General features: G+C 38.5%; 1 protein-coding gene across 8 annotated transcripts in view; it reads left to right on the forward strand.

Moving 5' to 3' along the window:
• Nucleotides 1-14,300, forward strand: part of FHIT (fragile histidine triad diadenosine triphosphatase) — a 512,254-nt gene that overhangs the window by 123,450 nt on the left and 374,504 nt on the right. For 7 of the 8 annotated variants that reach the window (XM_064724137.1, XM_064724140.1, XM_064724138.1 and 4 more), the window contains one exon: nucleotides 1,390-1,511. In XM_064724137.1, coding sequence (XP_064580207.1) covers nucleotides 1,412-1,511 — 100 coding nt within the window. In that variant the 5' untranslated portion in view covers nucleotides 1,390-1,411. Of the gene's footprint in view, nucleotides 1-1,389; nucleotides 1,577-14,300 lie in introns of all 8 variants that reach the window. The other variant, XM_064724141.1, reaches the window with a different exon arrangement.

Consider the following 14,300-nt stretch of genomic DNA (forward strand, 5'->3'; position numbering starts at 1 on the left):
GACATTTTCAAAGTGTGTGCACTTGGAGGGGGTTGTTATGTGTACGTTTTTATGGGAACAGGTACAGGTGTGTGGGCACACAGTTTGTGGTGATTGGGGTGGGGTTGTGCCTCATCCCCAATGAGCTGCAGCTGTGGAAAACAGGTGAGCAGCATTGAAGGTAACGAGCCATGGAGTGCCCAGGGGCTCTGACCAACCACCAAAGGGAGCAGAGGGCACACAGGTGCAGTGCATCAACCATGAGGGTATAAAAGGCTGGGCTAAAGAACAAGAAGGGCAGTTGCTTGCAGCCTTCTGATGAGGTATGGTGTTACTGTGTTTGGGTGGATGCTTAAAGCTTTCTGAAATTGTGTGGTGATGCTCTGTGTATTGTGGCTATCTCAGCTGTGATATATGCTGTGACACAAGTGGGATGATAAATCAGAATAAATCTCTTAGATTAAGAACTAAGTTTAGGTCTTAACTGTACACAGTAATCTTGCAAGTAAGGAACTACAACAGAAGACCCTCCATGGCTGTAGCAGTAGATCTCCCTGTCTCAGGCAACATATGAAACTGAATTTTCTGATTAGTCACTTGGTTCAAGTTGGGTAATGTGAGTGTAATGCTTCCGATGTGTCTCAAGTATTGTCACATGAAATTTTTCATTTCTTCATTTTTCACCCTGCAGTACCTTGGATATTTCTGATTGAATTAAATACTTTAAATACTCTAGGGCTTAAAGACCTAAAATAGACACAGTTGGGACTGTGCTGTAGCTATTTAAGAGGGATTTTCATTCTTGTCATGAAGAGAGAAAATTTTAGTGAATGAAAGTGGAATTCTGTGACTTTCTAGAAGAGAAAATGTAGCAGTGATCATCTTCACATTCCAGTTGCTCAAGCTGGAACGTGTGGATGGAAAATGGCTAAATAAACTTTCTTCAATTTGCCAGTGTTTCTTCAGCTGAGGTATTTAATGGAGAGATTAAGAAAATGTGGTTTATTTCTTACATCCTGTGTGCACTGATTTGCATTGTGTCAGAAAAAATGTGAAATCCTGTTTGTGCTTCTCAAAGAACATATGACCCAAATGTTTACAATGCAGGACAAATGAAAATGGGAGGGAGAAATTGCATTCCCTAGAATTCTGTAGCCCTGCCAAGATGATGAGAGTAGACTTTAAGAAATTATATGTAAATATTTTGCTTTGGAAAGAAGCCTTTTCCACCCCTTCTTCAAAGACATGATCAATTTATGGGAGGTGTAACAACCATTCCAAGACTCCCAGTTGATGAACCCAGGAGGCACTTTCTGCTGGAAGCTGCACATGCAGTTGGATTGTTTTATTCCTGTTGCTTGGAAAAGGCAGAGTCAATCCCTTAATTATCTTAACCATTGTCTCTTTCAGACCCTGAAGATCAGCCCTGACCATGCTGAGATTTGGGCAGCACCTGATCAAGCCCTCGGTGGTGTTCCTGAGGACAGAGCTGAGCTTTGCTCTGGTGAACCGCAGGCCGGTGCTGCCAGGACGTATCCTTGCCATGCTGCTGCTCCCTGGGAAGGGCAGGACACGCTCAGGACACTTGGAAGGCCAGGTAGGATGGGACATGGGTTTATTCCAAGTCCAGGCAGTGATGCTTGATCAGAAGATGCTTGATCAGTGTTGCAGAACTGCTGAAAACAGTTGCTTAGCAACTGTGACCTTCGAGGTGAAATTCTATTGACCTTTTCACCACAGAAGATATATAAACAACCAGGTGCTACTAAAAGCATTTTAAAGTCTATTGGAGGTGGTACTGTTTAAATTCCATATCATGCTGAATAACACATCCCACTTCCCTATTAATAATGTCACTTATTTTTTGATGTGGTAACTCTTTTATGGAGGATTTTCAACTTTTCCTGGCTAAATGTATACCATTTGTCAAATGCCCGTAGAACCCTGTATGAAGATTTTGAAGACTTTTTTGGGGGGATACAGATTGCTTTGATTAATTTAGGTGGGAATGGATTAAATAAGCCATCTGTATAGTGCACACATTTCATGATGAAAATATGAAGCCTCATGGAGTAAATAAAATTCTTGAGTTTGAAACTGTATTGTAACTTGATTATACAAGATGCTCAATGTTCCTATTTAATGTGTTGTGTAGTGTGTTATTTTCCAGTCAAAATTCTGCTGCTCTGTAATTTGTGCTGATTTTAGTGGCTGGAAATGAAATTTTTCAGAAATAATTAAGACTGATCTCCTCTTCCATAGAGGTTCATGATAAAATTTTAGGAGGAGCTCACGCAAAGAATGAATGTGTTGGGGGAAAAAAAGTTTATTATTTATTGGAGTTTATTGAAAGTTTTCTTGTTGGTTTTGTAGCTCTATGTTGGTTTTTTCATATCTTAAAATCAAGTGAATTTTAATATAGATTTTTAAACCCCAAATTATTTTTCCTCTGAAGTGTGGAACCTTCCTTTCCTCCCACCAGTTTTGTAGGTTATAATTGTTCAGTATTGAACTTTTTTCTCCAGCTCCTTTGAATGGTGTTTGTGTGTACCAGAAGTCAGAGCATGGCAAAGATGCACAGACTTCATAGAAACTTTAAAGGTGTTACTGTCTCAGCAATGTACTTTAATGAATTAAATTAACAGTTTTTCTGCTCTTTGAGTTTCTGAAATTCCAGATGTAAATCCAAGTGATTTACAGATTTCTCATAACAAAAACCATTTCAAAGCTATATAAAGACAGTGTCACATCGATCACTGTGTGATGCAGGGCCTGTAAGTGCCTGAGCAGTTGCTGCATGCATTGTGTGGATCAGAGAGTAAATAAACTCTTATCTGTTCTGTGAGTGCAGGTTTTAAAAACAATATTTGACTTTTTAAAAAAAAAAATTAATCAGTTAAGCGAACAATTGCATCTGTTGTTAAAAATAGAGTATTTCAGATGAAGTGTTCTTGTTTTAAAGTTTTGTGAGCACCTAGTAATGACAAGTTAAGGAGCCTATAAAACTTAATTATTACAAGCTTCTTTTCTTCTTAAATAATTAAAGATTATAAACTCTCATTGTATAATTATTGCTGACTTTTGGCAGATACATTTATTTGCTCAGGGTTTAGCTTTGTTATCCCATAATGAGTTTTGCAGTGTGTTTTATAGTGTCACATTGTTTTAATAGCTTGTGTTGTAATATATAATGTAGTCTTTGTTTCTCCATTGAATAAATGTTCAGGTAATAAAAACCCAACCCTTTTCCTTTCTCATTACAATGAGAAGAAATTAGGAGAGATCTTGATGTAAAGGCTAGAATACAGTATGTAAAATAGAGCAATTTGCAGTTGTAAGCCTTTTAAAGTGTCTGTATAATGCAGAATTCATCTTGAGACCTGGCAGTAAGAAGTGTATTTTCTTTGTTTTATTGCAATAATTTTATCTGCCTTGTCTTTGGCACATGTGTGACATTTTTTTCAGTAGAAAATAAAATATTAATGTATGTGAATTAGAGAGACAAAGGAAATCAGTTTGAAAGCCAGATCACTCCAGGTGGTGGCTTTAATTAACTAGTAAGGTTGAAATTCCGTCTTGAAACAGAACATAGGGTTGGAATTATGAATTTGCAGTAATAGTTTTAAAATAAAACTATTCTCTGGGAGAAAGTCTGTCACAATGGCCTTGTGGAGTTCAGTGTGATTTTAGCAATGCCAAAGCAGGCTTGTTCACTTAACACATTGAAAAGTTTTGTTTTGCTTATTTTGAGCTGCCAATCCTGTGAATTTATCTTGACATTTGAAAGGCAAACTGTGCAAACAGTCCAAAATTAGGTAGAGTAAGAATATGGTATTTATGGTAAGGAAAGGGTTCTCCTGTTCCTGGACAGAGGTGCCTCAGTTTTCTCAGCATTAGATTTCTGCCCAGTGGGTGCTCTGAGCTCAGACTCAGGAACTCAGTTTGTATTGGGATCCCTTGGTGTGATTACTGCAGATTCTTAGATAGGGAGGCGCTGAGTACTCATTGTTGAATAAGGATATCCGACATTAAACTGGGATTTTCAGTATGTAAGCTACAATGTGCACATTTGTGGGACAGTAGGAAACATTGACCTCTCCTGGCACAAGGAGACAGAGGAGAGCTGCAGGTGGTCAGCGTGCGGGGTTAGTGCCTGTTTCCCTCAGGACATCCAGTCCCTTTGCTGTCACCTGGCAGGCAGAGACTCAGAAGTGTTGGACTACAGGCTGTCTGGAGACATTGTCACCTGTAATAATAAGGGGTCTGTATCTGCCCTGCTGTTGTCTTCTCCTTGTCTGATATCAGAGCAGAAGGCACATGGCGTTGGGGACAGTGTTGATTAATGAGGTACTGGATTTTGGAGTGTACTTTTATGATGCCTTTCTGACATTGTTGCAGAGCCAAGAGTCTGGGTGGGAACCCAAATACTGTATTCAGTGCACATCTGGACTGTAAGCTTGGGGTGGGGAGGAGGTAGCTGAGTGTTCTGGAAGCTTGCTGGGATACTCTTATACAGGTATCCATTCCCTCTTTTACAAGAGTCCTTGTTTCCTCTCTGTTCTGTCGGCTTGCTGCTTTGCAGAGGGTGATTGTGAAAAGCAGTCACTTGTGGCTCCCTTGAACAGCTCTGTGGTTGTTTTGGAGGAGGCAGCTATTCAATAGCTGGAGCAGTGCAGGGATGTGTCTATAGTCAACAAATGCATTGTTTCTGTCACACAAAAGGCACAAGACGAACTGAATCAGCTCATGCAAGCAGCATGAGCTCAGCTTCTCCTTGGCTTCTTGTTTGAATGACTTGATTCAGAACCTTGCTGCTTCCACAAAGCAGAACTGTGGTGCTGTTTGAAACAAGTTCCATCTGCTCTTTGACATGGACCTTTTGTGCTTTAATGTGGTAACAGATACCTTGTGAATGACCTACCATTGTATTGATGTTTTCTTAGCCCTGCACCAGAGCTTTACATGGTTGCACTCCCATCTTCAATAAAAATGAGCTGGTTTTTATCACTGCCTTTCTTATGGTGTTGTGCAGGGTACTTGTTTTCATCTTGTGTTAAATATGAAAAATGAATTTCAACATTAGCAGAATCCATTTGGAGACTAGGACTTTTTATTATAAATAAAATTATTCATTAGTTATGTCCATTTTTTTTTCCAGTAGACAAGGTATTGATCTTTAGATTTGTGTTCAGGGCGCCATAGGAACTAGCACAAAAGGAACACAGCAACATTTGTAAATTGATTGAATGCAGTGTGTAATGACAGAGACAAACAGCAGATCTATGGCAATACTATATTATACAAAGCATTTTTCAGCAGTTTATTGAATTGGTTATTAAAATGAACAGTCTTTCCTGCTGGGAACAGCAAACTGAGGGTTATTGGGACCAAGTAATTTTATAGAAATTTGTGGACACTTTGGCTCCCTTAGTAAGGGCACATGTATGTGTGTAGTAAATAAGAATAAACACTTTATGACAACTTTTCATATGGGATTGATTATGAAAAGGTTTTTTCATCTAAAGAAACCCAACAAAACAGAAACAGAAAAGGAAGACTGTTTAACTGTTACATCCTGTATTTCACTGGACTATTTTGTACTGCTCTTTTCATAGATATCTAAGTTTTCCCACCAGAAATTATTCTGATTGTGGGGAATAGACCATGTATAAAACCCCAAAGCATATGATATTTTCTGGCACCTTCATCCCTACATGGAGATAATGGTCATTATTTGTTGCTGAGGCCGTGTGCTGTTCTGTGAGTTCCTGCCGCTTGTTCCTGTTATTAATGAGCAGAGAAAACATTAGTTGAACCAGATGCTCCCTTCAAAGGCCTGCTAACACCCCGAGCTGCAGTGTAATTGGTCTGCTGCAGGGGTGGGATGGGATCCAGGGTCAGGCAATGTGAGAGCAGCATCTGCTCTGCTGCACAGTTTGTCTGGCTGGGAGCTCCCTGTCATCTGCTGTCACTGCAGCTGTATCGCTTCAGACTGATGTGTTCTGTAGTGCCACAAATATTTTCCTAATGCTTTCCTTAAAAAGAAATGGTCTTTTAGAATTATTATTGTTACTTAATATACTTTCCAAGTAATTTTCATTTAGTTTCAGATCTGACAGATTTTCCACTGAAGACAGTACACTAGAAAGAACAGTAGTATTCTCTCACAAGTTTGGTTGAAAACCATGGTATTTATCTTGTATAATGAAATTTTAATTCTTCATAAACTTACAGAATTGCTGTTATGATTTTTTTGTACATTACGCATTTATCATATCTATATTTATGCTGTGTAAGTATGAATTCGATGGGCTTCAGCCTAAATAAGTGTTAATATTTACCATAAAACTAAGATTAAGAAAATAAAATTGTTATATTGCCAAATATATGTTTATATCTACATATTCCAATAATGTGCACTGCATGTTTGCAACAACTTGTTTGAGATACCTAATCTTGTAGGAAAGTACTCTCTAGTTCTCATTACAGAAGCTTCCTATACATTACCACTATTATTAGTTTGTTTAGCACAATGTGAAGGAGCAGTCATGTTCCATTTAGCTCTTTAGCAAAGAGCTAAAAGTAAAGGGGTTTGGTAAAGGCTTGCTAATTTAAATAGGAGGCTGGAGATGCAAGGGAATTGCCGTGGAGACACAAAATGTTGTTTGGTACAATAAGGCCTGGACTACTTATGGGAATTTTTCAAAACGTGTAAAAACTCCAGAAGAGGAGGGCATTAGGAAGAGGATTCAGTTCCTTTGCTGCTGCAGCAAAGGCCTCCTGAAGAACTGATATAAATGATGCATCTTATTTGAAATTGGTGGGAGGTGGGGAAGTATAGAATATCTCTTCATCAGGAATGCAGAGGAAATTCAGACTTTATGTATTGTAAGTGTCTGAAGCTGTTGCATATTGGTGAAAACTGATTTTTTTTTACCTCAGATCCCAAATAAAGCTGTTCCATGGCTCTTCGTTACTGATCCCTCAAGTAGAATTTATTAATGCCTTATAATGTTTACTTGCAGAAATGAGTGTAAGAAAAACAGTTCCTATGCTTAATAACTTTGAGCAGAATTAAGCTGTGTTGTGCAGAGGGCAATGAGTGGGACTGTGCCCTTGGCAGCACCAAGCCAACAGAGTATTTGCTGTATTCTCCAGCTCCCTTCTGGGAAAAGGGCTCTCCTCCAACGGCCCAAAGAATGACTGATCCCCTCTGTGTATGCAAACCACTTGAACTTGCTGGTGATAGAGAGGCCAGTTAATTATCTCAGGGCTGGAGTCATTTTGTTTGCAGTCTACAAACAAAAGGATGGTGTTTGACTCGCATTAAGAAATGCTGCTACTGAAGATAAGAGATTCAGGGCTCTGTGCACAAAGGCTTGTCTGTATGACTTATTTGTGGGGATGGAGTTCAACTGTCTCATTTGGTCTGATAAAAATGCTTTCTCCCCCTTCAAATCTTGTCTTGCTTGGAAGGTGCTGACTGTTGAAAGAGGATGTCCTTCACCATAAGGATATACAATTCTGTTTTCATTGTTAGAGTTGTGTTAATATAATGATGTTGATGAAAATCCCATTCTAAATCCTTTGTGCCAGTATTGTAAATAGAAAGGGAAAGAATTAAAGTAATATGGTCAGAAGTATTTCTTGCCTATTTGCAAATGAAATCAATTACCAGTTAAGTCACTTACTTACAAGTATTAGCAGATTTGTGGTAAGAATTCTTAGGCTGTAGCACAACCTACATTGAAAGAGGTGTTAGAGAAGTTGTGTAAGGCCACGTAAGGGAGAGGCAGCAGCTCCTAGGCTGGAACCTGTTGCATCTTACCAGGGCTGTGGGGGGTGAGCAGATTCTTATTAGTCATGTGTTGAACCAACGTTCAACACTGATCATGTGGAGACTAATGAGATCTCTGGGCTTGTAAGCAGTGTCATAATAGGTTGGATTTATGCAACTACATTTCTTGACTACATTGCTAAAAAATATTAAAATTCAGCTGAAAAACTCCAATTCCATTTCTGTCGAATGGCCTTTATTCACCTGTTTGTCATCATCGTTGATTGGAACTTATAAATGGCTTAAACCACATTTTGCATGAACCTCTCTACTGTTCTGTGTGTTTCAGGGGCAGTCACTGTCCAATTCTGAACGTGTGTTAGTAATGTATGTCGTCCAAAAGTGGAAATGCTTGTCCTTATGAGCTCCAGGGACATGCAGAAGGGCTCCCATTTTGTCATGTTTACCCTCGTTATCAATTTTTAAAGCATGTTACCATTTCAGTTTCAAAGTAACTGAAGTGAATCTACTTTGAGGTTTCTGTCATTGAGGTGACTGAAATACCTGGTAAAAGAATTTATTTTAGTATAGCAAGAAACCTGGCCAAATGTTTAGTGAGAAAAGCATCAATCTAAGGAGCTGGAAGAAGTCGAGCTTAAGAAGCAGAAGAGCAAAGTAATGTGGAAGGATATGAAATTAAGTGGTAGCAAACTTTTGTATGAAAAGTGGCAGAGAAACTAAGACAGGACTCAGGAAACATTAAATGAGTATTTCCTTTGGTGTTTAACACAATAATGGGCATTCTTGTTTAAGAAACTGTGAAGTCCTGTCCTATTTTATCACTCTCTACAACTACCTGAAAGGAGGTTGTAGGGAAGTGTCTTCTCCCAAGGAGGAAGAAATAGGACAGAGTAGGGGCTTGAAGTTGTTCTGAGGTGGGGTTAGTTTGGACATTAGGAAAAATGTGTTTCTCAAAAGGGTTGTCCAGCCCTGGCACAGCTGCCCAGTGCACTGGAGGGGTTTCCATCCCTGGGGGATTTAAATGCAGTGTAGATGTGGCACTTGGGTACATGGGTAAGTGGTGGCCTTGGCAGTGTTGAGTAAAGGGTTGGACTTCAAGGTATTCCCCAACCTAAGCCATTCTATGGTTCTGTAAATAATGAATTCTTCTAGTCAAGTAGTTACTTTCTAGTCCAGTAGAGAGCAAATTTGTAATTGGTGTGCTTATTGAACAAACCTGTAATTTTATCCTTTTTATCATGCCAGTAATACCCAAATAAGCAAATGGATGGTAGATAACAAGTATAAAGGAGGTATTTGCTGCTGTTGCACTTTTGACACTATAGAAAATTTATGTTCCTGCATCAGTAGCAGATAACCACAAGCTTTGCATTCAAATTCCAATTACTACAAACTACAGAAAAGAAAGGAGTACAAACAAGTTTTTTCCCTCAGTATATAACTGGATTTAAGTTCAGGTTTTTTTAATTCATTTAAACAGTTTCTGGCTAATGAAGGAGGTGACAGTTACAAGCCATTCCTGTTACAGTTTGTGCACCTTTTGTCCTCAATATAGCCATTAGAAAGTGATATGCAGCACACACACAGTTAACCAAGTCCAGGCAAGCTATTGCATGACTTGTTCTTACAGCAGAATATAATTAAAAGAGATGATTGGAATACATGGTTATTCATAATAGATGTCACACAATTACCATAAGTAATGCAATACATGCAAAATCTCCATTTGTAATGAGAATAGATTGGCTGGAAAGTCAATTGGAAATTTCATTTATTGCTTATTGTTTCCAGCATATTGGGCTATTTTGTGCTATTCAGTGTAATACAAGTATGTGTTTTCTTCAGAAACACATTTTTTGAGAGGCATCTGGCATGAACTTTCTATTGCAACTCCTAAGAGGAGATCCACTGATTCAATGTTAATCTGTCATCTCTTCTTGCTGTGAAGAGCCTAATATATGGTATTTTTCTGTTGAAACATACATTATTATTCCTTAATGTACCATAATTATATTCTAAAGAAGATATTTCATCATTTCACAAGTAACCATTTTGTACTCTTTATATTTTGAGTACCTCTATCATGGTTTAACCCTTGTCAACAACTAATCACTACACAGCCACCTTCTTGTTCCCCTGCAGCTGGAAGAGAGAGAGAATTGGAAGGATAAAAATAAGAAAACAGTGTTAGGTATGAAGACAGTTTAACAGGTAAAGCACAAGCTGCTTACATGAGCAAAACAAACCAAGAAATTGATTCTCTGGTTCCCCTGGGCAGGCAGATGTTCAGCCATCCCCAGGAGAGCAGTGCCCCATCACATGGAACAGTTCGAACACCCCTTCACTTCCTTTTTCTGCCCATACCTTCTTTAGATTCCTTCTCCTTCCCTTAGCTCTACATGCTGACCATGACCCCTCATGGTCTGGGACATCCCTTGGATCAGTTGGGATCAGCTGTTCCAGCTGTGTCCCCTCCCAGCTCCTTGTGCCACCCCCACAAGGTGGGATGAGAGCAGCAAGGCAACACTGCAAACATCCCTGAGTTGTCAATGCTGTTTCCAGCACAAATCCCAAACTGCCCCAGAGCAGCTCCTGTGGACATTAACTCCACCCCAGCCCAAACCAGAACAATCTTCAGCAGCCAAGAGGGAAGTAAAGGGCATTCCATGCACATGGGAGATAAGCAGGAATGCTGCCTGGAATGAAGGAACAGGCCACTGTGCTCTGCCATCCTAGTGCTTTCTCCAGGGCGCAGAGTGATCTGTATCTCTTCAGACTGCCTGTTGTAGGGGTTATTCTTTTGAGGGTAAAGCCAATTTACTGTATTCCCTCAATGAGTGCTTTGATCTGGAGAGAGTCCAGTCACCAATACAGATTTTTTTCAGATGCAACATAAAGAAAAAGGAAAATCTTGAGCACAATTGGTTTGCTCTGACACAGTACTAGACTTGGACATACCTGTGTAAAATAGCTTGAGTTTTGAGATGCAAGGCCTCCAGTCTGTTTGGCTTCAGCTCTTCTGGCTTCTGTTATTTTTAGGTAGGGTGAAGTCCTTCCCTCCCTGTTTTCCTCCTCTCCAGTGCACAGCACAGGTAACTCATCCCCAGTGTGTGCTTTCCCTCTCTGGCTGCTCCACAGGGAAGCATGCACAGGGTCTCCCACCTGTGTGTCCAAAGGTGCTCACCTGTGCTCCTTCTTTTGTTCAGGGAATGTTTTCTCTGTGGTTCGAAGTGATGAGGGAGTTTATCAAGTACAGTGATTCCAAAAGGCACCATAATTGCTTTGCAGAGCTTCAGCCAAGGGTCAAGCACCTTCTCTGAGCAGGTAATTGGGTAAATGATGTTTTAGTAAGTTGTCTTGAGTAAAGTTAGATATCAACATAGCAGACAATGGAGGCTTTGTTGTAAAATGAGGCTACAGTAGGAAGTGGAGTGCATAATTCATGGATACAGATGTATTTCACTTTATCACTCATACCATATCTGGGTTTCTAAGGCTGCACAAGTGTGCACAGGCTGCTATTCATTTGCTAATGTATTTTACTTGTGCTGCTCCTTGTAACCTGCCGACTTCTACTGCTTCTAATCAAAACATGAAAACCTCAGCATCTCTCAGTGATCTCTCTTGAGAAAATGTTCATCTTGTACAATAAAAGTTGAATATTCTTCTTCTGATACTCCAGTGTAACACTATTCTGCATTCAGATGAGTGATCTCTCTAAGAGGCTGCCTAAGAGCTGTTGCTTTAGTTCAGGATTCAATGATCTTTTCCTGTTGGTAATTGGGAATGTATTGAGGTGGCCTGTTACTATTTGCTTCACAGAATTAGAAATTGTGTGCAGTGAGTATGAGTATGTAAATTTGGAAATCCTGATTTTTGTTGGTCTGTTTTTTTTATTGGTCTGATGAACATTTCTGGTCTGATGAACTTTGTGTATGAGAATACAAGATTTTGCTCCAATGTGTATGTAAAAATGGAACTATTTATGAACATATTTTTAAAATGTGTCATTGTTTCATTCAGTATTTCTTTTTCTGTCACTCCCAGGTAGAATTTGCCTGCTTGTAGAGAAAGAATATATGATACAGACTATATATTTAAATTATGCCATAGAAATGAGCATTGCCAGAACTCTGAGCACACATTGCAGGAACACTTTCTTAGGCTCAGTTTCATTAATGATGTTTTAGTTGGGTAAAGCCTAACTAATTTGGGATTTACTTTACTACCTTCACACACCAAAGATAAAGGGTGAGGAAAAAATACAGTGAGCACCTGGCTCAGTAAATAAACTGCATTCCTGGCTGAGAAGAATCCTAGAGCCCAGTTGTGAAAGAATTACATTCTGGTGACATTATTGAGTTAAAAATCATGTGTGATTTGGGGAGCAAGAGGGAGAAAGGGGAAGGGGAAACAGGTCTATATATCTGGGAACAAATTTTCCAGGAATTAAAGTTGTAGATAAACAATGGCATTAATAAGAGCTATAGCTCTTATTAAATCTGAATCTTGGGAATCCCTGAACTAGGAGCAGTAAATTTTTTTTTTTTCATATTTAGAGTAGACTTTGTGACTGAAACAAATTGCTGGAGATGAGGAACATTTGTTATTATCTGGTACTTTGAAATCAAGATTGAACTTCCCTTTAAGATTAATAAGAAGCTAATATCTGTATGGAGGAATAATGATGGAATCTGGGTTGACATGGAGGAATTGAGAATAATTTCTCTTTTTCTCTCACTCACTGACTGATGTGGACTGTTAGTGGGCCAACAATGAGCTGTGACATTTTTTTGCCATTCTCAAGCCTTCAAAACGGAATTTCATCTTTAAAAGAAAGAGTGATATAAAAAGGAAAGGAAAAAGGTGTGTTAGGAAGTGAAGCCAAGATAATTGGATAAGCTTTCAAAGGAGAGGTGCGTCTTATTTCTGAAAGGGTATCACTTAACTTTGATAATAGGAATGGAGAATTACAAATAAAGAAGCTTAATTGACCTCTTAACCTCATATTCCTGACAGGAGCTTGAAAGGGAACACCAAGTCACTCTATTTCTAAATAGCTGTTAATAGCTAATTTAGAGTTTGTTATAATTCTGTGTAACTCGTATATTAGGGATTGTATTTCTATCCATTTTAACACTTCTGTGAATTGCATTCACTGTAAGGCAAAATTCAATTAATTTGAACTGCATGTGAAAAAAAAGTGTTTTGGGTTTTTACTGCCTGATCATTAGGATGTAGCAGGACACCTCTGCCAAGCTTTACCTACCTGTTGAGTGTTTGGTGCAAGCACCACCAGCAATACTGCAAACAATCGAATGCTTTCTTCTTAGAGCCAATTGCCTCCTGTCTCAGTGTTCTGTAACAAACTTTGGCATATTTTCAAAATGAGATTGTGTGTTCTTCCCCCTGCCAATTGCTTTAGCTCAAGGTAGTGCAAATTAAAGACAAAATGAAGGCAAACTTTTAAATTCAATTTGCATAGCTCTGTTATGGTGGAGAGAAATTACGTTGGGAGTGAAAACTCTGTAAACACTTTGAAATAGGATAAATGTATTTTTCTAATGACTCTCCTTAAAAAAATTTAGTGAGGCACTTGAGACATGTCTGCTTACACTGAGAAGCAGAAGAGCTAGCAGAGTATTGCAAGAAAGTTGATTTTGGCTGTGGTTTTTTTTTCTACAGTCATTTTGAGTGAATGCAAAACATAGAATTGACACCCTTCTTACGCAGTGAGGAGATTTTCAGGATAAAAAAAGCCCCTTAATTAATATCCAATCATGTGGAAGCATACTAATGACATTTCTGCTCAATTAATGTTTCCTTACTATGACCCTATCAATATTAATAAAATAAGTTATACTTGCTTGTCTTTCAAAAAAAAATTCTGAATTTGACCTGGAGAAAGTTCATCACAAAAATATTGCAGAGTTGTACAATTCTATTTTTATCAGCAATGTTAATGGAGCACTGCTGACTTAGCATAATATTTTGCTGAGGCCATTTTAGTTTAGAAAACAATGCAATTTTTTCCCTTTTCTCTCATATTCCTTAACAAAATTAAATTAAATACATCTAGTATCAATTATGACTTATTTATAAATACCTGTGGTATATTGAATATATATTAATGTGGAGGAACATCCTTCTTACATGAGAGTTTGGTGTTAAAAGAAAGGACACAATGGTTTCTATAACATTTATAAATATTTTTATAACATTTATTACATATTTATATTCAAATCTTAAGTTTGTTTGACCCGTTTTTAAACTGGAGGGACACAAAATGTCAATATGAGTTTTCTTTTTTGCATATGAATGATCTTAATCCAAACCTCCAGTAAGAGTCCAGGTCAGGATTTATTCATCCTTAAACATGAAAAATTTGGTTTATTTATCTGGCATTCACAGCAGCATTGCTTGTTTTACTGGAACCCTGATGTGTGGCATGGATTCTTTATTCTTATTGAGGACTGGATTTTTACATTTCTTGGTGTTTTAGAAGCCCATGGATTTATCTGCT

Source organism: Zonotrichia leucophrys, chromosome 12 (genome assembly GCF_028769735.1).
Source record: "Zonotrichia leucophrys gambelii isolate GWCS_2022_RI chromosome 12, RI_Zleu_2.0, whole genome shotgun sequence".
Lineage (NCBI taxonomy): Eukaryota > Metazoa > Chordata > Aves > Passeriformes > Passerellidae > Zonotrichia > Zonotrichia leucophrys.